At 41.9% G+C, this 26,309-nt stretch overlaps 3 protein-coding genes across 3 annotated transcripts; 1 reads left to right on the top strand and 2 right to left on the bottom strand.

The window, feature by feature from the left end:
* Position 1: 1 nt before the first annotated feature.
* tex10 (testis expressed 10) lies at positions 2-12,653 on the bottom strand. The gene is made up of 16 exons (XM_034228160.1): positions 12,355-12,653; positions 11,663-11,854; positions 11,361-11,548; positions 10,955-11,281; positions 10,660-10,872; positions 10,029-10,281; positions 9,840-9,952; positions 9,443-9,690; positions 8,330-8,465; positions 7,256-7,425; positions 4,290-4,467; positions 3,439-3,661; positions 1,309-1,389; positions 967-1,151; positions 600-810; positions 2-487 (listed from the first exon to the last, which is right to left on the bottom strand). Exons 2-16 carry the CDS (start codon positions 11,843-11,845, stop codon positions 365-367), a joined length of 2,832 nt encoding a protein of 943 aa, XP_034084051.1. The 5' UTR covers positions 11,846-11,854; positions 12,355-12,653; the 3' UTR covers positions 2-364.
* Positions 12,654-13,025: 372 nt separating this feature from the next.
* Positions 13,026-22,590, top strand: si:ch211-197h24.6. Its single transcript, XM_034228161.1, has 12 exons — positions 13,026-13,077; positions 13,350-13,437; positions 14,663-14,693; positions 15,690-15,767; positions 15,863-16,002; positions 16,085-16,210; positions 16,961-17,006; positions 17,102-17,161; positions 19,772-20,187; positions 21,574-21,678; positions 22,012-22,099; positions 22,259-22,590. Exons 2-12 carry the CDS (start codon positions 13,363-13,365, stop codon positions 22,297-22,299), a joined length of 1,206 nt encoding a protein of 401 aa, XP_034084052.1. The 5' UTR covers positions 13,026-13,077; positions 13,350-13,362; the 3' UTR covers positions 22,300-22,590.
* Positions 22,591-23,679: 1,089 nt separating this feature from the next.
* rbm12ba (RNA binding motif protein 12Ba) lies at positions 23,680-25,900 on the bottom strand. The gene is made up of 2 exons (XM_034227982.1): positions 25,728-25,900; positions 23,680-25,558 (listed from the first exon to the last, which is right to left on the bottom strand). The coding sequence occupies exon 2, from the start codon at positions 25,531-25,533 to the stop codon at positions 23,863-23,865; it is 1,671 nt and encodes a 556-aa protein (XP_034083873.1). The 5' UTR covers positions 25,534-25,558; positions 25,728-25,900; the 3' UTR covers positions 23,680-23,862.
* Positions 25,901-26,309: the final 409 nt, after the last annotated feature.

Consider the following 26,309-nt stretch of genomic DNA (forward strand, 5'->3'; position numbering starts at 1 on the left):
GGTAGCCCAATGGATTTACCTTTATTTGCTCCCTTTTTAGTAGAGCTTTTTATTTATCAAAAGAGGCCAGGTGCCCCAGTAAGCCCTGGATAACATCCGGCAAAAGTACTCCAAAGAGGCAAAGAATGACAAACAATTACCAGTCTAAGAATGAAGCAATAAAAGAAACACACACAGAAAACAAAAATAGAGGTTGAATGTGGAGTATCCATTTTCACTCAAAATACAAAAACATGTCACTCCACTGTATCTTTGACTGTAGGTTTTGTTGTATGTACTTGTCACATTTGTGCTCTGCGAGTGTTTTGAGTCTTTGTAAGATGTTTGAGAGGGTGTACTGAGCAACACACCGAGTGCCGGTCGGTCAGTACATGTCTCGAAGGCCCAGGTTTCCACGGCGAGCGGAGGAGCTGTGAGCCACGGTGACACTGTAACAGTAGAGCAAGTCGGTCAGCCACTGCTCCCTGGTCGCACCCCGGGAATACCTCTGAAACACACAGAGAGAGAAATAGGTGAATGCACTCCATGAGAAGCTTAATCTCTCCATCCAAATCCCTAAAATCCCTCCCTGTAGTATTGTGAGTAAGAACTGTGTTTACCGTGAGCTGCTGTATGATGTCCTGCAGCAGGGCAGCGTTAGCCAGCAGCTGGTTGTGGATGGGTGTGTGCTGCAGCAGCATGGACAGGATCTGTCCGAGCTGTGGCAGCTCCTCCTCGCTCAGATCTCCAACACGCATCAACTGCAGAACCATTCTCAGCAGGCGAGGAACGCTGCTCAACGCTGACACACAAGCACCCCATATTGCCTCCCTGAAAACATGACACAAAGGTGTTAGAATCCCAATTATTGAAGATCTTTAGCGAATGATAATGGGGAAACTGCAACTGGTGAGGTCAAATGTAATATCAGTAGGAGATTGTTTCAAAACACAGATCAGAACATGGTTGTAGTTGCTCAACACACACCGTTTGTGGTTGGTTTCGGCAGGTAGCTCCTGCTCCAGGGAGATGAGCAGAGCCATCAGGCTGAGGCAGCACTGAGACAGGAAGCGCAGCACGGGCTCAATGGGGAGGACGGACAGGTCCAGTAATCTGGATACAGCTCTGAGCAGCCCGGCCGCCATACTGTCAGGCACCACCCCCAACTTGATCTGAGACACACACACACACACACAAGATATACAGGATGTTTAGTCAATAACGTGTTTTAATGTTTTTCAAATAAAACATCAGTAAAGCAAAAAGAAAAACTGTAAATGGAATGAAAACACGCTCTAAAAAAAACTACGACTCAACAAAACTTCTTACCAGGTATTTGCAGATGCCATTTTGTAAGATGTCAAAGCACTGAGACTTTGAACCCAGAGTTTCCAGACAGTGGCAGACTTCCTGTGAATGAAACAACTACATTATTTCATATCGAAATCATTCCTTTTCTGATAAACTGCTTTCAAGAGGGAGGGACCTTTAAATGTAGGCAATGTGACCACAATGCTTTGTGCTTGTAAATGGAAGAATGAAAGGTTTCTTGTTAGATTTTGGTAGAAATATTTTTACGGCAATGGACTGTAAAGATACATTTTCTTCTTTAAACACAGGATGGTTAAAACAGCAGTAATCATATTGAAGATAAATGGAAGAAAATAAAGAAAAGAACAGCTTTACCTGCAATAATCAAACCACTGATATTTGTGACCCGCTCTATCGAAATCAGTCGGAAGTCGCAACGGCTCATTTCAAAATAAACGTGGATTTACGTAAAAAACTTTTTTTTCGGGGTTCGGGTGTTTTATTTGATTTTAAACAAACAAAGTCTTGACTTTCAGAATATGAAACTTTTATTTCCAAAATCACACGATAAATACATGTTTGAAGCTTTTAAAAAGGGACGAAGACAGGCACCTCTCACTCGCAATCTGCTCTTCCGCAGCGCCGCCCCCCCTCCCTCCGGCTGAAATTATGAATGTAAGAGTATAGTAATCATAGATAACACGGCAGGGTCCGTTACAGTTTGTTTTCATCTGATTTCAATTAAACAAAGTCTTGGCTTTCAGAATATTAAACTTGTTTCGGCAAATTCAGATGATAAATACAACTTTGAAGCTTCGGCATAATTACAAGCGGAGAACGGAGTAACTTAACGTCACTGCAGGCATAACAACAGCCGGTGTTTCTCGTAAGGGTTTCCCCGGTACACAAACACAATACACACAAAATTACACAAACACACACACACACACACAATCGCGAGCTTCCCTCCAAACGAAAATATCTTCCCTCCGTAGTATTTTGATAATTTGCTAATAATCAATCAGATCGATGGATTCCAGAGAAGAGGAAACTTTGAAGGCCTTTTTCTCAAAACGATGACTCGGTGACAGTCATTATATAATGTCACATATTTTGCTTAATATTTGGAGTACAACAACAATCCTGATATCATTAGAAAGCTAGGAATCTCCTCTTTCCAACAGTGTATACAACTCAAAATGTGTCTTCGGGTCAATGCGACTGATGTCGAGAGAGCAGGTCACATTTATGCTGTATCCCTGCCTGAATAAAGTAAGGCCTTTACCTCACAAAAAGACACTAAACAGCATCTAAATGCAATTCCTGCTGAGGTGACGACAAAAAGCCGCAACAAACTTCCTAAAAGTGAAATGTAAGGCTCAGCTTTGCCCTCATAACTTTACATCCAAATCAAATTTCTCATAATCTTTTATCAAATTGAGTTTAGTGCGTGCCGAGGTGCAGCAGTGAGTCGCGGGCCACTGTGTGTCAGAACGTTGCACCTGTTGGCATTCTCGCCGTCATTAAAAACAATCCCGTCTCATTAGTCGAACCAGAGTTGACACAGTCCATCCCTTAATGTTGCCCCCCCCCGCCACCACTTTCCCCCCCCTCCTCTTTCCTGCCACTTGCCTGTGATTGACTCAGACAGGGAGATGAGAAAGGCAGGATCTGAGGGCCTAATTGAGGAGCTGAATTAGTGATTATAAGCCCCCCACTTGCTCACACACACTTGCCCCAGGGCACAGTTACGTTAACTGTAATTTCTTTGCAGAAATGTCACACTCCCATCATGCCATGGGCTCTCATTAGCATTTGTGCATATCCGCTATGCCCGATAACCACACATGTCCAACCTGCGCAACGCGATAAAGGTTCCCCTCTTAGCCGTAGTGCCACGATAAAGCTTCCCCCCTCTGAGCTCTATATGAGAGACAGCGAGGGACCAGCGGGCGCGGAGAGACCACAGCGCTGTCCAGAATATCAACACTTTTTCATTTTCAAAACAATGTCATTTCTTCCACCTCCTTATCCTTTCTAGGTTTTTCTTTAATGTTTCGCCCAAATGCTTCTGATTGGCAGCGGCTTTGGTAAGAGTTTGAATGTATGAAAGGTTTGGGGAAATGATATGAAAGACAGCGAACGCACCTCAACAACATCCCAGTGGTGTGTGAACTGCTCCATCGGGGTGGGGTACAGGCTGAGGGGTGAGAGAGGGGAGGGAGGCAGGATGCTCTCGTCGTCAGCCTCCTGCAGGGCGGCAAGCTTCTCCGTCGAGAAGCCCGTCAGGGTGGAGAACAAGAAGCTGATGTAGTTCACGTCCTCCAGAGCTGCTTCCTCGCTGCCAACCGACCAGCCACTCAGGGATGATCTGGAGAACACATTAAACTAATTATAATCTAAAAAAACACACAGGCACAAAGAGAATCAAACATTTCCACAGCTTGCAAGTCATGCAACTTCAAAAAGTCACACTTTTTCTACCAACCACTTACTTTAATTTCCAAATTACGATTTCAGTCCTATACATTTTTTACGAAAATTATTAGTATTAATCATATTGAGGACAAGGACGCACAGAAACATAGTTATTACATGTTTCCTTGTCGAGAGGGAAGGATGCATCCATAACAGTAAGAAATGTGAGTGAATTACAAGTGTGTTTTGAAGCCCGTGAGGCACATGCAGACATAACTATCATTGAGACGACTGCAGCATTCCAGCCTCCCAAAGAGCTCTTTGTATTATACCCATTACACACATCCCATGGAAAAAATGCCAGGACTCTATCTGAAAGTGCAATACTGCCATCTGATGGTGACAGGCAAGAGTGCTCTGACTCTCCAACCCCAGTTCCCGACAAGTGTATCTGTTCCTCCAGCAGTAAGGTCATTCCTGCACTGTCAAAAATGTCTTTTCTAAACAGGAGTGTCTTGTGGAACACACGTTTTCACGAGTTCATGTGGCCTCTGCAGGTGTTAGGGGATGCTCAAGCTCACCTAAAGTGTACAATACGAATGAGAGAGGCAGCGAGGCCGGCAGAGATTCGTCCGGTGGTGCAGCAGCAGCTCAGATTGGCCAGAAGAGACTGGGACATCTTGGGGAGAAAGTAGAGGAGCTGCACCATCCGCTGCTGGGACTCTGCTGGTAGCAGCACCACAACTCCTTCCTGTGGGTCTTCACACACACACAGAGACGCACACTTTGCATGTTATTACGTAGAAAGAAAAGTCATTACAAACTTTAGGGATAAAAGATGAAGCTTTATCAAGAAAAAGAGAAACCAGGAAAACCAGAATGTGTTCAAGTTAGTAGAAAAAAGGACAGACGGACATAGCTGCTTCTACAGTGACGGCTCAGATAATGAGTGTGGTGTTCTGCCTCTCTCTGACGCACATGCTGATGTCTGAAGTGCTCAGACAAAAGGAGTCTTGTGATGTTCAATTGCTGGCTCTGTGGCAGTTTCTATCAGACCCCCCTCCCTCCTCCACTCCAGGCCCCCTCTGTCACACAGCAGCTTAACTATCTGACGTTCCTCAGAGCAGCGGATATGAAGAGGGGTTTGCCGCTCTCCGCCTCTGGTTGTAGTTCATTTTTACAAAGCTGTGTGGGCCGGGAAACCCGCAGTAACAGCGGCGCCTAGGGAAACTATGGTGTAACTAAGTGTTACAGCCGCTGCTACCTTGTGCCCTTAACTCTGTTTGTGTGTGGATGCAAATGAGCTGGGCAGTTCCTATGCTGTCAGTGGCCGTCTCGACCTCGCAACATCCGCGGGGATTGGACAGACGTCACCCAAGCCCTGCCCGCTTCTGCCACGTCATCCGGGGGAGGAGTATAAAGGCTGGGCACGGATACCATTCGGGAGGCTCTGTATTGTGTGACAGACTTCTCAACCCTCGCATTGTGACATTGCCTTCGTTCTGTGACTTCTGAGACTGTTTAGCCGTGTGCATTTTGTGTTAGCTACACTGATTAGCAGTGTATTCAGTAGGGCTGTGCATCTTCACTGGTCTCACGATTCGATTACGATTATCCTGTCAACGATTCGATTCAATTTGATATCCCGATGCATCACGATTCATACCAATGCGTTGCATCCTCAATTTTCTATATTACTGCACATGGCTTATTTTTCATCAATGCATACATGCAGTAAATACATATGAACTCTGTTTTTATTATTTAGAAAGTGCTTCAGAAATCAATAACATAAATGTCTTGACATTCATTTATAAACCAAAATAAATGAATTGTATAGGTCTAGCCTCCCTATATCTGTGTGTGAAGTTGTTCCATCCTCAAAATCAAAAAAATAATGCTTCTGCAGTCTAGCTGCAGCTTCTAGCAACAGTCTTCTGTTAAAAAAAGGACACTGAATGTGGCATCACACACAGGACTTGAGTCTGAACACAGCAGACAACAGGAGTATTTACAATAGCATATACAAACAAAAATACTGCATGTGGGTGCACACTTACATTCTCTGTCTTACTGTTACATGAATCCCATGAATGTATGAGATTAAGTTAGCTTCATTATATCTCAGTGATTAAGTGAATAATAAAGTTCCTATCGGGTCACTATCAGCCTGTAACTCATTATTTTCAGGGAGGGGGCGGGGTTTGGAGGAACGGAGAGGAGACGGTGATCGCGGGAGCTTTTTTCCTCCTGCCTTTACACACGTATATATCGTCTGAAAATTGCTCGAGGACATTCATACTTTGCAATCCAAGACTTAATTAAATCCACCAAAAACCTGACATGATTGTAACGCGATTATTTTTGAAAAACATAAATCCCTGTGCCGCAGCGACACGGAGTGATTCAGAGCGGGTCCTTCTGCTGTTGGTTCTGGACTGGTGGTGTTGTGTTGGTGGATAAAGCAGACTGCTCCGTGTTTGGTGTTGCTGTGCCGCTGTGCCGCTGTCACGTCTGTTCCCTGATCTCTGCGTCACCGACCGATTTGATATTAAAGTGACAGAAAAACAAAACGTTATAGTAAAGCCGCGGTCGGAAAATCAGGAAGCAACGTTACTACGCTATAACCGATTATCTTCCGCCACTGCATCGAGACCGAATCGTCCACGTCCGCATCGCAATGCATCGTAGAAACGATTATTTTCAACACCCCTAGTATTCAGTAGGGTTTCTGGGCGAGACACACTGATTAGCAGCGTATCGTTGGGTTCTGTGTTAGTATAGGGTTTGTGTGTGTATACTGCTTAGATCCAGGTTGATTAGCACCTGTAGACCAGCACCAGCTGTGTTTTCCCACAGTCCCGTTTTGTTATTGTTTTGTTTCCACTTTGGAAGTGAGGTATTTCCTTTCCTTTTGTATAGTACTGGGCAACTCTCTTTTGGAGACCCTGTTGTGAGATAGTGACAGATTGACCCGTTGTTGGGCCAAGCTGTTTATGTACACCATTTACTCAGTTGCCGTTACAAATAAAACCACCGGTAACATATACCAAATCCAATCTGGTCGTGTCGTTTCCCTTTTGTACCCCTAGCCAAGAGGGAACGTAACACTAAGTATATTTTTTCTTTAGTAAATGAATATTGTTTCTGCATTCTCTATCATATTAAACTGTTACTGCATGTGAAAAGAAGTATGTATTTCTTACAACATTGAAATTTAAAAAATCTTGCTTAAAGCGCAAGCCATGACTGATCTGGAATTGTATTTAACAAAACCAGAAAAAGAAAAGACTACTTTCTATTATTCTACTACCACTCTTTGGGTTTCAAACGTTAACCCCTGACCCTGATCAGTGCTGCCACAGAAATGTGCCATCTGATGGAAAACACCTGACAGGCTGAGTGGATGTGTCCAGAGGGGCAACAAGTTCATACAAGAAACATTAGAGCAATATGAATCTGATAAGTAAATTCAATATAAGAAATCACATCTGATATCGTCTGATCTTGGTCGTTTTATCTGTGCCTCTGATTGAGTTGTGCTTACCGTAGAGCTTGCAGGCGTTTGTGAGCAGACTCTTGAGCAGGTCTTTGTGTTTTCGAGAAGCGGCAGCCTGGATGGACAGGATGAGTCGTTCAGACAGAGCGGGGTTACGGTGGCCCAGCTGGGACAACTGCACAGGAAGAGAGGCCAACCAACGACACAGCACCTTACTCCTACAGAGACAGAGAATAACATACAGAGGCACACATGAACCAAACGGGTATTGAAAGGTGCAGCGAAAGGTTTTTCAATCTTAAGAATTTGTATTTGTGAGTCCGTAAAACTATTTTTGCATAGACACATTTTGTCAATATGATTTCTTTACATTTTTAAAAGCCTTACAAAAAAAGTAGGGTACTGTTGTTTAATACCCAAAGGCAAACATTTCTTTGTCATCCACTTCCTTTGCAAGCAAGAATAACAATCCATTTTTTTTTCATGAAGACATATTCCTGGATCAGTTAGCATGAGTTAGACGTCATTATATATATATGACCGCATATATATTGAAATATTGCAATCAGGTATTTTTGCATTAGTTGAGAGAGACGTGAGTAGAATACTGCACTTTAAAGTTAACTATATCTTTCATAATTGTTGTATTGTTTGCATTATTATATTAGTTAAATAATGTTAAAATGTTGGAAATATTTATTGTAACAAGCAATTTGTTTTTGGTTTCTTGCACTACATTTAAATCGGCTGAATGGCAGAAGTGATTACACTTTGAAATCTGTTTTCTTATTGCATTTAACATCACTATTGCGATATTCGACAACCTTTGGCATATTTGGCTCATATTGTGCTGCACCAATTTCAAGTAGAAAATACAAGACACAATGCTCAATCTCAAATACTTCCCAAAAGTTATTGGTCTGTGCTCAAAATGCACAAAAGCTGAGCTTGTGAGATTATTAACATTATTAAGGTATTGAAAGTAACGTTCTATTAGTTGGATTTGAAATCATCAAAAATAAATTGATATACAAATCAGTTACCCTACATACTACTGCTGTGATACAATGAGCATGTGCTTTAAATCTCCAGTTTGAAGGTCCTATTCAACAAAGAGGTTACCTTGCTATGTGTGTGTGTCCTTGCTCTTGCAGGTAGAGCTTGCTGTAGAAAGACAGCAGCAGAGAGCGGGTCTGTAGAGTCAGGTTCCTCTGCTTATAGTAAACGTACACTGCTGCCAACAGGTCATCTGTCACTGCTGCACAAACACAAACACACATTGATGTTAATATTCAGTGTTTCCCCAATATACATTCAGCAGCGGCGCCGCGCGGCGAGAGAGCACACCTTTATCTATTTAATATAGTTGTAAAAAATAAAGTAAGAAATCATTCCAATGTGTACTATAGGACAGTACAAAAAAACAGTTTAAAAAGGGGAGGGATTAGTAAAATATGGATAAAGAAAAAGAAAGAATGCTAATAGGTAACATAAGATAAGAATAAACAAGTTTAAATGATTTGTTATTGGTTGTGATCATAAACTAAAGATGTTTGGATTATTGAAAAGTATACAGCTCCCTTTCATCTGAGTGTTGAGAGCTCTATCCATAAATTCATTTTGTGCTCAAAGTGCACCAGATTGATGCATTTCACTTCAACATTTTTAAAAAAATCGTCCCGGGGTGCATGCCCCCGGACCCCCCTAGGGGATGTGAGGTCCTCCCCCAAATAAAGCAGGTTCAAATAATTAAATTGCATACATTTTATTTTGATTGTTTGTTATGTGGATGTGTAGTATTTGTGTTACTGTATGTTCAATAAAGGTGATTTAGCAAAATACACCTGTCGAGCCTCAAGAGCCTTTCTTGTGCTGGCAGACACAGAAACATATTGGTGGGGCGCACTTCGCACGCACTAAGAAATTCCACGCGCTCCGCGCTCACATTTTGCTAGGCCCGCCGCGTGCCTTAGCACCGCTGCTATGACTCCATCCTAGGGGAAACACTGATATTACAATACAAATATATTCTATTTAAAACACTAGTATAAGGATACTAACTTATCCTCTTGTCATAAAGCACTGAAAAAACCTTATATCTATTAAACATGGGGATTTGTCCTGTGTCCCTAGTTGCTTTATAAATAACATTGAACTCTTCTAATCTCATTGACCTCATGCTTTTGTGTCTATTAAAACCAGACACTGTTTCACAAACACACAGCACATGCTTACTTTTGCTCCTCTGTGTGAGCACCATCTTCCACACAGTGCCCAGCAGCATGTGCAGCTGCCTGTAGCTCAGTTTCGCTCCGCTGCCCAGAGTGTCTCGGACAAACGTCCTCAGAGGCGTCAGCCAGTCTCCGTCTGTCTCTCGCCCGAGTCCTTGTCTCTGGCTGAGGGACACCATGACTTGGCAAAGTGTGATGTTAAGGGCCAGAGGCTCCACCGTCAACCCCGGGACGACTGCAGTCTGCTTACTCCTAAAGGAATGGTTAGTGGCATGAGAGAAGTTAGTAAAAGATTTATAAAACTGAAGGTACGATTGCAGTTCCTGGGTCGTTTATACTGGGATGATCAAAAACAATAAGTAAGGATGTTTTCTTGACATATTCACTCAAATATTCCTTACCTTTTGAGATCCACCTTCTTTCTATGTCTGGGTGTGTCCCGAGCATCATATGGAAAGTTCTTCATGAAGTGCTGCTTAAAATCTCCCAGGTATTCTTTATAAAACCATGCATCCTACAGAAAGGCATTTTTTTAAGTTACTACTATCTTGTACAAAAAGACCACTGTGTTATATTTGTCCTCTCCTCACCAATGCATCCTGGTGCTCCTGCTGTGGTGCCAGTTTCCTCAGCAGCTGCAGGATAGACAACACCTGGAACATTACTGACATGGCATCAGGGCTGAGCATGTGAGCGCCCTCAGAGTTGTTCCAGGGAGAGTCACTGGTGCTGGCTTCCACCCACACCTCCAGCAGGAGAGGCACCAGTGTGGCTGCAAAGCTCTGGACAGCCTCAGCTGAGTCCAAATTCTCCCCCACAGTGGGTCCAGTGTCAACCTCTGGTCTACACGGCCAGGGAATATAATAAAGGACATGTTAAACATATATTTATACACATATATAATATATATACATACACATATATAATATATATACACATTATATTGGTGTGGCCTTATTTTTATCTGCAACTGTACACAAATACCAGGTTTGAACCAAATGCATATAGTTTAAAAGAAACAGCTGCGCAGCATTTCAATTTATATTTAGAATTTGAATGGATAAAGCTTCAAAACCTCAAACTAGGTACAGCCCTACTATAACAATGATAGTATTTCAAGTCAACTCAAACAAAGCAAGGTATTTGTTATGTCATATGTTAAAATAAATCTTGTCTCCGATTCCTATTCCTTGAGGGTTGCAGGAGTTTGTGGTATTGTACCTGAGTCTAAAGGTGGACCGTGGAGTTGGTTTGGACCCAGAGTGCTCATACACCTTCACCCCGACCTTGCTGTAGGTGAGCTCTTCCCAGTTGAGATTCAGAGGCATTAGCCGGCCCTCTCCACTGGAGCCAAATACTCCTTCAGTTGGACTAAAAATATCACTTTCCTCCACTGGTCTTTCCTCAACTACTGCCTGCAGAAAGCGCCCAAGCCTGAAATACAAAACAAGAGTTTAGCAGCTAGAATTAAAATGTAACTAACTCTTTAGAATCTGTGTACACACGGCCTCCTTACCTAAGGAGCACAGTGAGCCGCCACTGCTGACTGGTCACAGTCCTGTTAGGGTTGACTGACAGTGTCCAGTTGCGCGCCTTAGGGTCCTGGGCTTTTTTGGAACCTCCACTGCCTTGTCTGTGAGAGATCAACTCGAGGAAGTTAGTGAGGAGAACGGCAGGCCTTGCTGCTAGCAGAGCAGGGTAGTGTTCCAGCAACACATCAAGGATCTTCATGGCGTCCTCCTGGATGCTTATCTCGATGTGGGTCATCGCACAAGAGAGATGGGCACTGAGGACGGGGGAAAAAGGAGCCACTCGTTCTGCAGGCACAGACTGTGCAATGAACCTGGATGAAGAGCATACATTTAAACAGTTAAGCCATTATTATCATTACTGTACGATTAGATTTCTGTTACTTTCCTAACCTGAGCACACGTGTAGCTGCCAAACGAACATTGCCATCCTTGTCTGTGAAAACAGCTGCAACTTCAGAAACCAGGCGAGATAGTTGCTGCTCTAACAGAGATGGATTAAGGGACAGCAATTCTTTCAGACCCAACAAGGCACTATGTTTGATATTGGCACTGTAATGGTGGAGTTGTGACATGAGGTCCTGGTGAAGGAGGAGGAAAAGGGAGAGAAAGCATACAATTTGTATTATTCCAAAAATTAATTTGTAGTGAAAATATGCTTTTGCATACAAGTGAAACATAGGTGAATAACTTACATTTAAACCAAGCTGTCTGTGTGTGGTTGGGCCGCTTGTGTCTCTCTTTAGCTGTTCAGTTAGATGGATTCCCTTTGAGCGGAAGTTGGTGTTGGTGGCATTATCAGCTTTGGGCTTCGTCTTTCCCACCTTTAACTTAACTTTCTGGAAGTCATCCTGTCTCTTCTTCTTCTTGAACTTCATCTCTGCAGTCTGCATAACCAAAACATAAAAGTGACATAATGAGTGCTTTGATTTCAATGTAATTGTGTACACTTATTCGAATACTCCACTATAGTACACATGTTAGGTACTTGTACTATGTTTTAGTGTTTACATGTTTCTTCTACTTAACAATTTTTCATACTGTTCTTGTCAAGTAAAAACCATGTGTCTCTAGTTGAGTTGATTGTAATCTTGCATGATAAAATAAGAGATGAAACGCTCCTTAATGGATGGTACTGAAAAGTATTATTATTATATTGAAAAAGTTCAGATTTGCACAACCTTTGGAATGGACCGCTAAAGAAAATAAAACATACATTTATTAGAACAAACTGTACAAAGAGCAAATGTTTTCTCCAAATAGTCAGACTAGGCCAGCGTTACATTAAAAATAAAAATCTGCACCTGTATTAACGTTAGCTAGCTTGTAGCTAACCATGACGTACCATGGTCAGCAGCATGCAGGACAGATCGTTTATTTTACTTACCAAAGGGAAAAAGTATTGGCTTATGCAGTGGTAGGTTTATATAACATCAAACACACACTCGGTGTCTAGCGTTAAAAGGTTTCCCCTTGCAAAAAATGATCAATACATATGAAAATAAATTGTTCTGTCTACAATCTCGTGTTGATGCGTCGGGTCCTTTGACTGTGTGTGCATATCAAACGCACCCGGTGAGATGTTGGCACAGCCACTGCGGGGCTTATAATTAAAAACCTCTTTAGCTGTGAACCCTGTCGCTGTTTATACAATGTTTTAGGCAATTAATTGTCATTAAAATGAATAAAATACAATAGTTGTCACCAAGTGTCTGAGAAATATAAAAGTGTTCAATTTTGCTCCAACAAGCTACAACGGTAAACCCTGGCTCACAAAACAAACGCACTACATAGTTGTCCTCACAAGTGCCTTAGCAATATTATAATAAGGAATTAATAAAGTAAATGATATATTTGAGAGATGTCCTATGCCCAATATTGGATGATTTAGTGTAACTTACACTAATACAGATGTAGGGTCTGTTTGTTTTTGTTTTATAGTGCTGAGGTAAAATGGTCCAATATCGTATTTTTTAAACTGGCAGAATCGCCGCTTCCCCATTGGTTTCGAGCAGTCTATGTTTTCGAGGCTGCTTTGTTTTTTCATAGCTAGTCTGCGCTGCCGACCTTGTGCTTGGAGAAACTCGCTGTTTGTTTTAAAATACATCAGGTAAGTTAGGTTTGTATTAGATTACCCTTTAACTAGTGGAGATACATATGATATTTGGTGTATAGACTTGCTTGATGCGTCCACAGCTAGCGTATGATTGACAAAAAGCCGTTTTATTCAAGCCTCGGCTGGGCCTCAGTTGAAACCAAACAACGCAACGAGTTTCTGCTCAGATAAGATAACATGGACGAATGTGAGCGTGTTTATGTAGAATATTAATTACCTGGTTTATAAATGTTTTTGATACGATCTCTTTCTTTGTCTTACAGTAGAGAAACTAAGGAAATGGAGGCTAATTTTTCAGCTAACCAGCATCCACCTAGAAATGGGCCGCAGTCCAATCCAAAGAGAAATAACAGGGTAAGACGGCACTCCGCTGAAAACAACAACTTATAAAACTAAACTCATATAACATCATGCACATGATGCTGACTTCTCATAAAGAAACCATGATTGTTGTGTTAATGATAATGTGCACTGGCTGTTGTGGTGCGTGTTTGAGAGCCAGGCGACAGCAGTCCTTGCAGGTGGACTTGGTGCCAGCCCGTGTGCTCTCAGGCTTAATACGTGCCCACTCAGTGGTCATGGCCTTCCATATGTGGCCTGTTATCGCTGTTGTGATTCAAAGGAATGTCTGTGTTTAGCAAAGTTTAGTTTGTTGACCTCACAATGCCAACATTTCTTCAGTTCACTGAAACAGCTTAAAGTTTCTATTTCGGAGACTTGGGTTCACTGAACCAAAGTCTAAGGGCAGGCTTCTCAGTTTTTACTTCTGAAAGCAGTCCTGTTGTGAACCAAAAAGGCCTAAAGTTTAGCAGGGCTCCCTGTGGGATTCTTTAAAAAAAGCGATTAATAGCATATTTTTACATTAATATGCAAGTCCGCTACAAACCAAGACTATCAATAAACAGCACTTTACTTTATTGCAACAAATATAAATGTTACAATTGTGAATTTGCTTTTTCGTGAGAGATATTTGCGCCAAATGGAACATTTGGAATTCCCTTATGAAATTCAATTTGTCTCTGGTTGAGTAATTGCCATGATGGTTTCCTGAGAGAAACCTAAATCAAGGCTACAACGTTTTGAAGGAGCTAGTTCTTTGCCCCTCTTTAGGTAAAAGGGGTGAATGTTTTGTTATTTGTGTTTGCTTATTTCACCTGTCAAACTTGGATGCGCACCCACAATGGGTGTAAGGCCAAAATACACAGTGGAAGAAAACACAGGAAAAGAAGAGCAAAGACTTGGTGCAACATTTTAATTTAATTCTCCTTGGGAAATTACTGAGGTCTTGATCTCAGGCTTCTTTAATTTGGCCACTGTGGAATGTTTGAATATTACACTTGTCTTCATTTAAGTGTATCAAGTCTCTCACATGATTCAGACACTATTTAATAATGTGTCTGTTTGACTCTTGCTGCTTGATGCAGACGTCCTGGGGAACATGGGGAAATAATGGCTCCATGGCATATATAGTGTGGCGGACATGGACAAGAATGATCAGTCCTCTACTAAGTCTCATCCTGTCACTAATGCCTGTATGTGTCTCTCTCCTTCATGTGGGTTAATTCCCTCCTTTTGACAGAGAAAGCAGCCGCAGCATTCTGCTGATATAGGTAAGTCATTTATACACAGTGCCACTGCCAGTGCTAAGAGGAGAAGCTTGAGATCTTGTTGATTTCCCTGCTTCATTTCATGGGTGGTGGAATGTTCTCCACTTTTTGAGACTGGCACTCTCAGAGGTGGGGGCTGTTTGGTGCCATACATGGTTTTGCAGTAATAATCTTGCAAAACCTTTTCCAGTATCTTGCCATAATGCTACTATAGTAGATTTTTTTTTTTCAACATTTAGATGTTCTGAACAATTTTCGAAATTTCAACCCATTCTCCTAAAATGTTGCTACATTAAAGACCAGCACCATAAGCTCCAGTAGTCCCTCCTGACACCTAAAGCAGCAGCACATACAGTAATACAACCATGCAGCTGCAATGGTTTCAAGTTTTGTTGCACTTTTTGTGCTCTTGTGCGCTCACCAGAAAGATTTCTTTAGACTGCTGGATGCAGTATTCATTGTGGTATTCAGTTGCCTGTGCTACACAGGCTTGAATGCTGTTAATATTTTTTTTATCTAAGTAAACCTTACCTGTTAACCAGAGTATTTTAAGTTATGCAGACTTTTATTGTGTTCACACATTGGGACTGCTTCCTTAGTGCAACACAGAATTGATTCTTCTGTGGTTGACACAGTGAGAGACGGTACATTACGGGAGCTGGTGCCCTGCATCAAAGCCTAAATGGGGGTTAGCGGAGAACTTCTGTTCCTGTTCTTCCCTCTGGCTTCGAAAGGCACACAGGAGTTTGGGTTTCTATAAGTTGTTCTGTTCACACAGAATTCTAATTAATTGGTCATTACCAGACAATGGAGGCAGTGTTGGAACCTAACACACTTTCTGAATTTCAGTGTCTTCCTAACTATTATTATGATCCCAGGGGTCACCCCATAAATGTATAACAAAGTGGCCCGCTGAAATAATCTTCTGGACAGGAATGTTGTCAGTCGTGTGTCACTATAAAGCTCTTGCTTTGTGTTGACCACTGTTGTGTCTTCCAGTGTTCTCCAAAGGGGCAACTATCCAGACCCTGCCTGCTCTCAGCAAACAGTTGAAGGGGCTCACAGAGTGTGTCATTGGTAAGCATAGGGCACATTTCCCTCCTAAACATCTACTTTACCTTCTTCTCTTTCTATCAAATGGATTTTATAAAATGATCATGACTTGTTTACAGGTCTTCAGTATGTGTGGGAGTACCGTAGCCCCAGTAAATCTGTCCCACCACACTACCAGTGCAAACTCTGTGCCGTCTCCCGCTTGCAGCATGATATGCTTGCCCATGTGAAAGGCTGGAAACACAGCTTCAGATATTTGGTGAGTATTGATGGCTTGTTAATCTGCCCTAAATGCACAATATTGGGAAATGTTTTGTATATATTTATTTGTCTTTACACAGAAAAAGGTGCACCCTAACAGGGTAACCCATGAAGAGGAAGAGGCCATCAGGGACCCTGCTGTAAGAAAAACCATTAAAGAAGTTTCAGCCGAGGTGGAGAAGACGGAGGGAAGAGGACAAATCAAGGTGAGTGTCACTTGACGTATATCCCTGCGAAATATGGCAGAAAAGCTGTTTTTATCATCCTGGGAAGGATATTGCTAGATTATTTACTTAAAATGACCATTGGAAATGAATTGTCTGTGTTAAGGGGTTGCGTTGGCTTGCAGATGTAGATGACAAGGTTGAATACAATCTAGAACAACGGTTTTCAAAGTGTGAGGCGCGCCTCCCTGGGGGGGGGCGCGCCAGAGAGCTTCAGGGGTGCTCTACCAATTTGGGTGGGCTAGGCTGGGTGAGATTCCAGGGCTGATTTTTAGTCCCAGTCCGCCCCTGCCTCCACCTACCTGTGTAAGTGCGGGTTTTCCACATTGACTTTGAAAACCCCTGATCTAGAAGGTCTAGTTTTAGTGCTACATCCATTAACTTAAAGGCTTATTGCACTGCAATACAAATCATAACATCATTAATAAGTTAGATTAGAAATCTATTTCAAAGGTTGTGAGGGGTAACAATCTATCAGGAATGTGTTATTGTAGGCTTGCCTGGCATTTCAGCTTACATTGTGCCAGATTAACTGTAAGGCTGCATTTTGACTGACCCTTTACTGTCAAATAAATGAAAAAGGAGTATCGACTTTACGCAGTGTTTTCCCAACGGTTCTAAATAAAAGATTCTTACTTTTGCGATTCGCGGTTTTACATTTGAGTTTTGGATTTGCTTATTTTATTCATGATTGTGGATTTGACATCTTTTTGTTCCTGTCGTGGCTTTTAGGTCATTCTGAAGGAGCCATATGAAGTTCTTGCTTTTAAGGGACTCCGTAAGTTTCTCTTCTATGAAATTGGTTTAGTAAAAAGGATTTCCTGTTGTAAGCCTGAGTTGTGAATGTTTCTCATTTCCCGTTGTCCCTTACAGGTTCTGCAGCTCCTAAAGCTACGGCTCCACTTGCGCATGGGATGGGACCGCCACCCTTTGGTAAGTCAATTTTATAATTTAAGCTAGAGCTGCAGCTATAAGTGAACTAATCGACTTAAGAAAATACTTGTCAACTCTTTTCACCATCAATTAATCTTTAAGTTTTCATACAAAACCTCAGTTTTTACCTTCTCGTATATGGAGATTTTCTGCTTTTTGTTAAAAAAACAACTAAAACAGCAAGTATATGAAAAGGTGAAAGTACCCTACTTTCTTTCATATATTTTTGACAAACTATTAATTTATCTGTGTGATGTCAATAAATCAGGGTTCTTACACCTTTTCCAAAGTCAAATTCAAGCATTTTCAAACAACTTACAGCTGTTGTAAATTACATATTTATATACACATACTTATACTCAAATGATTATTTCCCTATCTCACATTAAATCAGATGTTCTTTATGATAAACAACCAAATGTGTGTTTTCATAATAGAATTCTACATGAGGATGAAAAATTAAAGAAAAGAAAACTAAGTTTAATATTTCAAAATGAGTGACCCATCTGTACGTAGACTGGGCATCCCATATAACCTGGCTGAGCCGATATAAAACAATCAGCGAAATAACTTTTTAATACATTATTGATTACTATTTTGTATGTACTTTTAGGTTTGCAGTGAACACAAGTCAGATATAAATGGTGTACTTTTACTCCATTACATGTATTGAATACCTTTAGTTACTGTTCAGATGTGGATGAATGATGTGAAATATAACCAAGTGTTAAATCAGACTTTAGTTCCACCTGGAGTAAATCCACAAGCTACCCTGCAGTATACAAAGTCATTCAAACTAGCTGCACCTTCACCAGCTTTGAGAACACTTTCATGATCAATCATTATAAAACATATCATATATATTATTCTGAAATGGACCAATCTGCACAACGACTACTTTTACTGTCGCTACTTTCACTATATTTTCACGAAATAAATGTAATCTATTTATTCGTGTTCACCAACACGATTTTCCCCTTGTTTTCGTGTCACACAGAACGATTTTAAAAGCAATGTATTTCTATCTAGTGTGTTTCGTGGATGACCGGAAGCTGTGGGGTTCATAAAAACATGTTCTTACTCAATATCAAGCCACGATTATTGTTTTTATTTTAAATCGTATAATGTCGGGCTTTTTGCCATCTGTGAGGAAAATAAATGGGGCTCTGAGCCTCAGAATACTGAAATCTGTATATATATTTTTCCTTCTAATTTGTTATTATTTGTGACCCGCTCTATCGAAATCAGTTGGAAGTCGCAACGGCTCATTTAAAAAATAAACGTGGATTTGTGTAAAAAAAATAGTTTTTCAGGGTTTGTTTATTTAAAATCAAACAAAACACCCAAAGTCTTTGCTTTCAGAATATGAAACTGTTGCCAAAATCTCATGATAAATACATTTTTGAAGCTTGCAAAAGGAAGAAGACGCACCTCTCAACCCGCACCCTGCTCTTTCGCAGCACCGCTCCCCCTCCCTCGGCTGAAATTATGAAGTAAAGGCATATAGTAATCATAGATAACACGACAGGGTCCGGGACAGTTTGTTTTCAAATAAACAAAGTATTGGCTTTAAGAATATTAAACTTGTTTCCCGCAAATTCAGATGATAAATACAACTTTGAAGCTTGTAACGGCATAATTACAAGCGGAGAACGGAGTAACTTAACGTCACAGCAGGCATAACAACAGCCGGTGTTTCCCCGGTACACAAACACAATACACACAAACGCAAAAATACACAAACACACACACACTCGCGAGCTTCCCCCAGACCAGTAATACAAACGAAAATGTGTCTTCGGGTCAATGTGACTGATTTCGATAGAGCAAGTCACATTTGGTTTAGGCACGAAACATACTACCAGTAGAAATGCATTGCTTTTAAAATCGCTCTGTCGAATCAATAGATTATATTTCGTGACTATAACACGAAATGCCGTGAGACTGGGTTGAATTACAACAGTGACTGTAACGCACATAACATAGGTACGCTCCTCTGAAATGATTGTCCCCTGCAATTATTATTATCCCTCATCGAGTTCGCTATTCAGCTCGCTAACGTTAGCTTAAACAAACTTAAAATGCAACGTTAGCCTAATCTAAAATGCTCTACTACGACGTACCTTTCATGTGGCTCGTCAGCGCATACTCTCCCATCGTTATTTTTTGAAAACTACTCGTGGGATTGACCCTCGTCTTAGCCATGGCTTGTATTTGTCTTCTGCTAGCCAACGCTCGTTGTAACTGCAACCTCCTGGCACACTGTCATCTATCACTCTCATCAGAATTCCCAGGTCACACGTAACAAAAACACTTGCAGGTCACGCGCATAGCGCGGGAAGGCCAGAGCGGAGCTGTTTTATGTAAAAGCGAAGCAATTAAGCGCGCTCAGTGTTCTTTATTTTCTTTTAATCTAAAAAGCGAAGTAAAGCATTTACAATTTCAAGCACTTTATCCCAAATTCAAGCACCATTCCCAAAATTCAAGCACTTTTCAAACCTTGAAAACACCTCGTACAATTTCAAGCATTTTCAAGGATTTCCAGCACTTGTACGAACCCTGATAAATGCTGTTTTTCCATTGACCTAATATGCAATTTTAATGTAACAGGTCCCTCAGGACCCAGGTTCTCCGACTCAAGGTTTTCAGAGGAGTTTCCTCCTCAGCGAGGACTTCTCTCTGACTATCCAGGGGCAGAGTATGGGGAGCCCAGCTTTGGAGGCTTCGATTACCCGACCAGACAAGAGTCCCTCGGCTCGGATATGGATCAAAGACCTTACCCAGATGGTATGGGTCATCGCCCAGCTGGGATCAGAGACAGTTTTGGATCAGGTGGTGGAAAAGGTGGCTATGGAAGGGGTGGATTGCTGGAGGACCCGGTCAGTATGTATCCTGATGAGTACCATGGAAACCAAATGCGGAGGAGCCAGATGAACAGACCACTGGACAAGGCACTGGAGAGACCAGGCTTGATGGGGGCTGCTCCAGAAACTGGCAACCTTCCTAATACACTCCTCACTTACCTGGTACGAGTTACATTTCTCACAGCAGGTTCCTCCATAGCTTAACAACTGTCCATTTATTTTGTAAAATTACTCGTTTGTATTAAAGGTCCCATGTCATGCTTTTCCGGTTATTACCCGTCCCCTTGTGTGTTATGTAGCGCTTTCTGCATGTAAACGGTCTGCAGAGTCACAAACCCTCAAAGTACACCCTGTAGCGAGTAAAACTCCTGTCTATGCTGCCCCAGAACGCCTCGTTGGAGATTTCTTTTTCCATTGTTTTCTTCCCGAGTATGGTGACGTAACCATGCCCAGGTCCAAATGGACCAATCCGTGGAGCTCCTCACTCACACACACACAGTGTTTCTCAATCTCGATGATGCTGGCTTGGTAGTCACTTCCAAGTCACTTCCTTCAGCAACAAAGCAAGTATGCTTCCAAGCCACGGCTTCGTAAAACGAAGAAGAATGGAACAGGCTAACAAGTGTGCCACTCTAACAGTTTCAACAAACTGTACCGAAAATAAATACCTCACAATGTCTATCTAATTATAAACTTGCTTTACTTTCACGGAACACATTTTGGTGATAACAAATGTAACAAAGTCACATATTTACCAACTTACATGAAAATGTTTCTCCGCAAGGGTTTTTGAAATTGGTGCGTGCGCAAAGCATTGTGGGGATTTTAAGGACGAGAAGTCTACCCATGTGCAGCCTCGAAATTTCCCCCAAACCAAGGACGCGGCCTTGTGGAATTCCAAGTATGCTGGAGATTGGAACAGTACTTCGGCAGCACTCGATGACGTAGCATCCTTGAAATATTGGCTTGGAAGCCAGTATCCTCGAGATTGAGAAACGGCCACTCACTCTTATCTTTTCTCAGCTGCGGCTCCGGATTTCTCAGCCTGAACTCAGCCTGAGACAGCGAAACTCAGGCTGAGTTCAGGTGAATTTCGCGCTGTCTCGCAGCAACCAGGAAACGACCCCTGTAATCCAGCTCAAACTGTCCGCAGCAGTGAGCCCTGCAACGTCCCGCAAACACGGCACCCAGACCCCACGCAGCATTCTCATGTTTGTCATTACTGGTGTCATTTTCTGGTTGCTAACGCCATTGTAACACATAATCACTGATGTTCCGCTGTAACAGTGGTGGACTCATCAGAAGAGAGCTGACTAATCAGAGCACAGTGGGCTCATAGGGAGGGGGGGGCAGGAGCTCCAACAAGCCGTTTAGGACAGGGAGTGAATACACATACTATACAGAGATGCTGTATGAGAAACAGTCATTTTGGAACATTGAACAATGTAAATCTATTCTAGTAGACGTCAACAATGGAATTATGATCAGTAGAAATGGCCATGACATGGGACCTTTTAAAACGTTTAACTCCTTAAATTGTATTTGAAGGATACTTTCCGGATAGAGAATGAGAGTGACGCACAGCTGGTGCTGAAGGTGACACAGAAACTGACAGATGTGCTGATGGACTACAGACTGAGGAGCGTATCGTCGGTATGGAGCTTGTTTTCACTAAGACCCGTTTCTGTTCTTGTATTTTTTATTTAGTAAAAACAAATGTAAGAAACATTTTATCTGATTTGTATGTGCCCATATTTCTCAGTATTACTATTACATCTGTGTATTTAGAAACCTGTGCATGTAAATAATTAGTCTACATCTCAATGTATAATAATTTCAATTGTTTATATTTCATTTTCTGGTTCTTACTTTTTAACTTTATGTATGCACCAAGGCAAATTCCTCGTATGTGTAAAACTACTTGACAAAACCCGTTTCTGAATCTGATGATCTTTTCCTAAATGTTTGTCTTCATTTCCTCCTCAGGGTTCTAGTCTGAACAGCTTCTCCATGAGCTCCACAGGCTTCTCCTCTGAAACCCCCAAATTGATGGGCAGTAGTGATCCATTCTCAGGTATGTAACCAAGTCTCCTCTGAGCCTTTCCATTTGAAGTGACTCAAATGTAGAAGGTTCTCGGTTGGTCATTTGTTGACCTTCTGTGGATCACATATTCCTGTTGCTTTCCCAATGTTCTTTATTGTGCCATTTGAATGTGTTTCTGTCTCTCTGCAGGTCCATCCAGGTACTCTACGGGACCCAAGTATTACAAATGAAAATCACAAGCAATCCATTGATCATCTTATGCGCGCATCAATTATGACCGGGCAAAATTTGAAAATGTCGATTTCATAATTTCTTTTTTTACACTGATGCTTTTAGGCATATTTTTTGTTGCTACTTAGTGGTCTTCCTTTTTTAATGTTTGTATCTATTCTTAGAATGTGAAGATTAAAAACTTGGGAAGTGAAACAAACTACATGTGTTCACCAGTTTAATCAACATAAGTGTATGCCTATTCTTTATTTTCCAAGGCCCTGTTCTATTAAAATGAATGAAGGAAATTACAGGTGTTTGTTTCATTCCAACTAACTTTTTTCACAACACAATCTTCAGGGTGTTCAGATATCTGGGATTCAAACCCGACCTATTGTCCTTAGCCTCATGGCATCTGCTCTTTACTCCTTGATCCTCTGTCCTATCTTTTAAAATTATGCACAGATAATGGGTAGTGCTCAAATAGTCTCTGAATGTAGTCCTAAAAGTCTTCAACTGGTCTAGTTTCAGTGAGAATATCAAATGACTTCAAGCTTTCCTTAACTACATTAATCTTTTATTTCCTTCCCATTATCATTTCAGCAGCATTAAAGCTGCGAATAAATCAGTTTCTTAGATATAGCCAGAAAAATATAACCGGAGAGCGCTTTCTGCATGTAAACGGTCTGCAGAGTCACAAACCCTCAAAGTACACCCTGTAGCGAGTAAAACTCTAACACACAAAAGACCTGTCTATGCTGCCCCAGAACGCCTCGTTGGAGATTTTTCCAGTTTTCTTCCAGAGTATGGTGACGTAACCATGCCCAGGTCCAAATGGACCAATCCGTGGAGCTCCTCACACAGCCAGCCTTATCTTGTCTCAGCTGCGGCTCCAGATTTCTCAGCCTGAGACAGCGATACACAGCCTGAGTTTCGCGCTGTCTCGCAGACCCCACGCAGCAACCAGGAAACGACTCCAGTAATCCAGCTCAAACTGTCCGCAGCAGTGAGCCCCGCAACGTCACCACGCAGCATTCTCATGTTTGTCATTACTGGTGTCATTTTCTGGTTGCTGGTGGTCTCATTGTAACACAATCACTGATGTTCCGCTGTAACGGTGGTGGACTCATCAGAAGAGAGCTGACCAATCAGAGCACAGTGGGCTCATAGGGAGGGGGGGCAGGAGCTCCAACAAGCCGTTTAGGACAGGGAGTGAATACACATACTATACAGAGATGCTGTAATGAGAAACAATGTCATTTTGGAACATTGAACAATGTAAATCTATTCTAGTAGACGTCAACAATGGAATTATGATCAGTAGAAATGGCCATGTCATGGGACCGTTTAAAACGTTTATTAACTCCTTAAAGAGGAGTAAAAAAGGTTAACACCCAGAATGAACAGTAAAAAAAAACATTTATTTTAGAATACATGGAATGGTCAGAGCTAATGACATTCTTAAACATTTGAAAAGCAACAACTCGACATGTTGCTGAAGTTAAGCAAAGTAACAGTTGAAACAAACTTAGTTATGGCCTTGAGCCACAATGTCTGCATTTGAGCGTTAATGTTTAACTGCTTCAAGCGTCTTTTGCCAAGACGTCCTCCATTTGTTTCATGGTAATGCAAGTAAGAAGTAGTTTTGTCCCCTGGAATTCCAGGCCATGGAGCCTGTGAGCCAGTGAAGCAAGTTTTGGAGATTTAAACTGAACCAGAGCCTCACCAATACTCTCCCCATTGCTGTTACGCAGTAAAATTATATTATTCTTCTTAAGTCTGAATGTGCTGAAAAGTATTTGTATATGACTTTCTTGGACATCTGCAGGCAGGTTTCTGACGAAAAGGCAGGTCTGAGCTGCTGGGTCAGATGTATTGCTCGGCACAAGTGGATTCCGTTTCCCCTTGGGTCCAGTATTTGGACAAAGTTCAAGACTTCTGGGTAGGGTTTTGGCCATCATCTCTTTCATCGTCTTTTTAGTGATTGACGAGACCTCAATGGTATCCGAACCCACATGGCAGCCATTGAGATTCATTGCATAGTCATAATCCTCAGTGCATTCAAATATAAGGAAGGCTGTAGCTGATCTGTTGCCTTCCTTGTCAAGCAGATGTAATACATTTGTGTGTGCAATGTTCGGACATCCAAACAACTCTTTTATTTCAGTCTTGGTCATCCCTTTGTGTAGATTGTTTACCATGACGTTGTACTCCACAGCTGGCGATATGGTAGTGATGGAGTCACAGTCAGCTCTTGGCTTTTTTGGCCATTTTGATGGCAACTGGTTGATAAACTGCCTCTTGAGCTGCAGCGCAGACATGTTCTTTTTTCTGTGGTGTGCACTTTCCGTGAGAGGCTTTTGCTTGGTTTTTACTCTCTCCCCAACATTAACAGCAGCTTCACATTCCTGCAGTGCACTGGTCCACATCTTCTCAGTTGCTGCACGCACCTCCACACAGATGGGGCCCAATGACTGCTGGTTGAAGTAAAGAGCATCAAACGCATCCTGTGTGTTTGCAAACTTCACGAGGCATGCGTGGCTACGTCCCAACTCAACATCCACGATGGCTTCCTGTACTATCAACCCTTGGAAAAACTGGCAGATGTCCTGTTTTTTAGTGGAGGCTGGCAGACCAAAGAGCCTAACGTAGCCTGGCCCTGAGTCTGGTGTCTTTTTTTGTGACATAATTTCATCAACCACTCCTGTGCCGTTAGTTCTTGGAAAGTCAACTGTTTGCTCTGCCTCGTTGTTTTCACCTGGACAGGTTGACTGGAGACCTTGAATGATAGTATACATCCCAAGAAAAAAGGCAGCTTTGAAGTCTTGTGAGTCTGCATTTGAAGGTTGTAGATTTGAAGTATCTGGATCTGGATGAAGAGGCTCTGGCAGAGTGTTGGCATCAAAAGGGATATCATTTGAAGGCAGCACATTAGCATCTGAACATGGCTGATGTTTCTTCACAGGATGCTGTGGGGGGGAGGGCTTCCTCCTCTTCAGCAAATATTTTAGTTTTTTCTCAAGCTCTGCCATGCTGCTTAGGTGTAGACTAACTTTAGAACCTTTTAGTAACCTTCCGGTGTACCGCAAAGCAAGCTGTGCATGTTTTTCTAAAGTAAATGCAATAAATGCTTCTTGCAGCCTTCCTCCCACGATGTACACTCCTCCGTCGGGTATGTGAAAGCGTTTGAAGAACCTCCGTACATCTTTAGTGCCTGCCTTCACATCAAGACCTTGCAAGCGCAGGATGATCATTTTTTCACACCAGGTTAGATGGTGTCTGAAAAGTAAGACGACAATGGTGAAAACAAAAAAAAATGCAAACGCTAATTGTTGAAATTTCGGCAATGACGAAAACACGTGGTGTGTTGTTCGCACCACTGAAAGGAAAATAAAGCCCGGGAATTGTAGAAAACTTTTCTGTCTCCGTGAAAAGCTCAACTACTCACCACAGCTGGGCCCATGGACTGTAAATAGTTGTTTCTTAGCGGGCTTTGCTGTTGCCCTCTCTCATGTTAGCCTCGACTACTTGCTGAAACACTTCCTCTTCTCTTTATGTATCCATCCGCTGTTGCTCAAGACTGCGGTGTATTCAGTCAATCTGGTTTTGGTCTGAGCCTGGTTTTGGTTTTCCCCTTTTTATACTTGTTGTATGTGACGCATTTCCGCCACCTACTGGACTGGAGTGAGGTCAGAACAGAACTTGATTTACACATTGATTAACTGTTAGGCACACAGAAAACTAAAAAGGAAACCCCACACATTATCACATATCTTATATGCATTTCACCTGCACAAAAGTTTTTATTCAGTCCAAAAATAATGTTTATTTCTGTTCAACTAAAACCATAACACCCAGCCCCATGGGTTGCTTTTCTCTGCATAGCTCTTTTGTCCCTGCCAGTGACAGTCGATGATCCACACGCACTGAGGAAAAACGTCATATTTACACCTTCTGATTCAAGCTCAACCTTTGAGATCATTAAGCTTAAACAACGTTTAAAAAAAACACAATACCACATACATAATAC

The sequence above is a fragment of the Gymnodraco acuticeps genome, unplaced genomic scaffold, assembly GCF_902827175.1.
Source record: "Gymnodraco acuticeps unplaced genomic scaffold, fGymAcu1.1, whole genome shotgun sequence".
Classification (NCBI taxonomy): domain Eukaryota; kingdom Metazoa; phylum Chordata; class Actinopteri; order Perciformes; family Bathydraconidae; genus Gymnodraco; species Gymnodraco acuticeps.

Coding starts and splice junctions, on each gene's coding strand:
- tex10 (XM_034228160.1), bottom strand. CDS start 11,845: ATGAAGTTCAAGAAGAAGAAGAGACAGGATGACTTCCAGAAAGTTAAG. Junction 3,662..4,289: donor ATTCGTATTGTACACTTTAG/GTGAGCTTGAGC, acceptor TGTGTTCTCCAG/ATCATCCCTGAGTGGCTGGT. Junction 1,152..1,308: donor ATGGCATCTGCAAATACCTG/GTAAGAAGTTTT, acceptor TGTGTGTCTCAG/ATCAAGTTGGGGGTGGTGCC.
- si:ch211-197h24.6 (XM_034228161.1), top strand. CDS start 13,363: ATGGAGGCTAATTTTTCAGCTAACCAGCATCCACCTAGAAATGGGCCG. Junction 16,003..16,084: donor AACACAGCTTCAGATATTTG/GTGAGTATTGAT, acceptor GTCTTTACACAG/AAAAAGGTGCACCCTAACAG. Junction 17,007..17,101: donor TCTTGCTTTTAAGGGACTCC/GTAAGTTTCTCT, acceptor TGTCCCTTACAG/GTTCTGCAGCTCCTAAAGCT.
- rbm12ba (XM_034227982.1), bottom strand. CDS start 25,533: ATGATCATCCTGCGCTTGCAAGGTCTTGATGTGAAGGCAGGCACTAAA.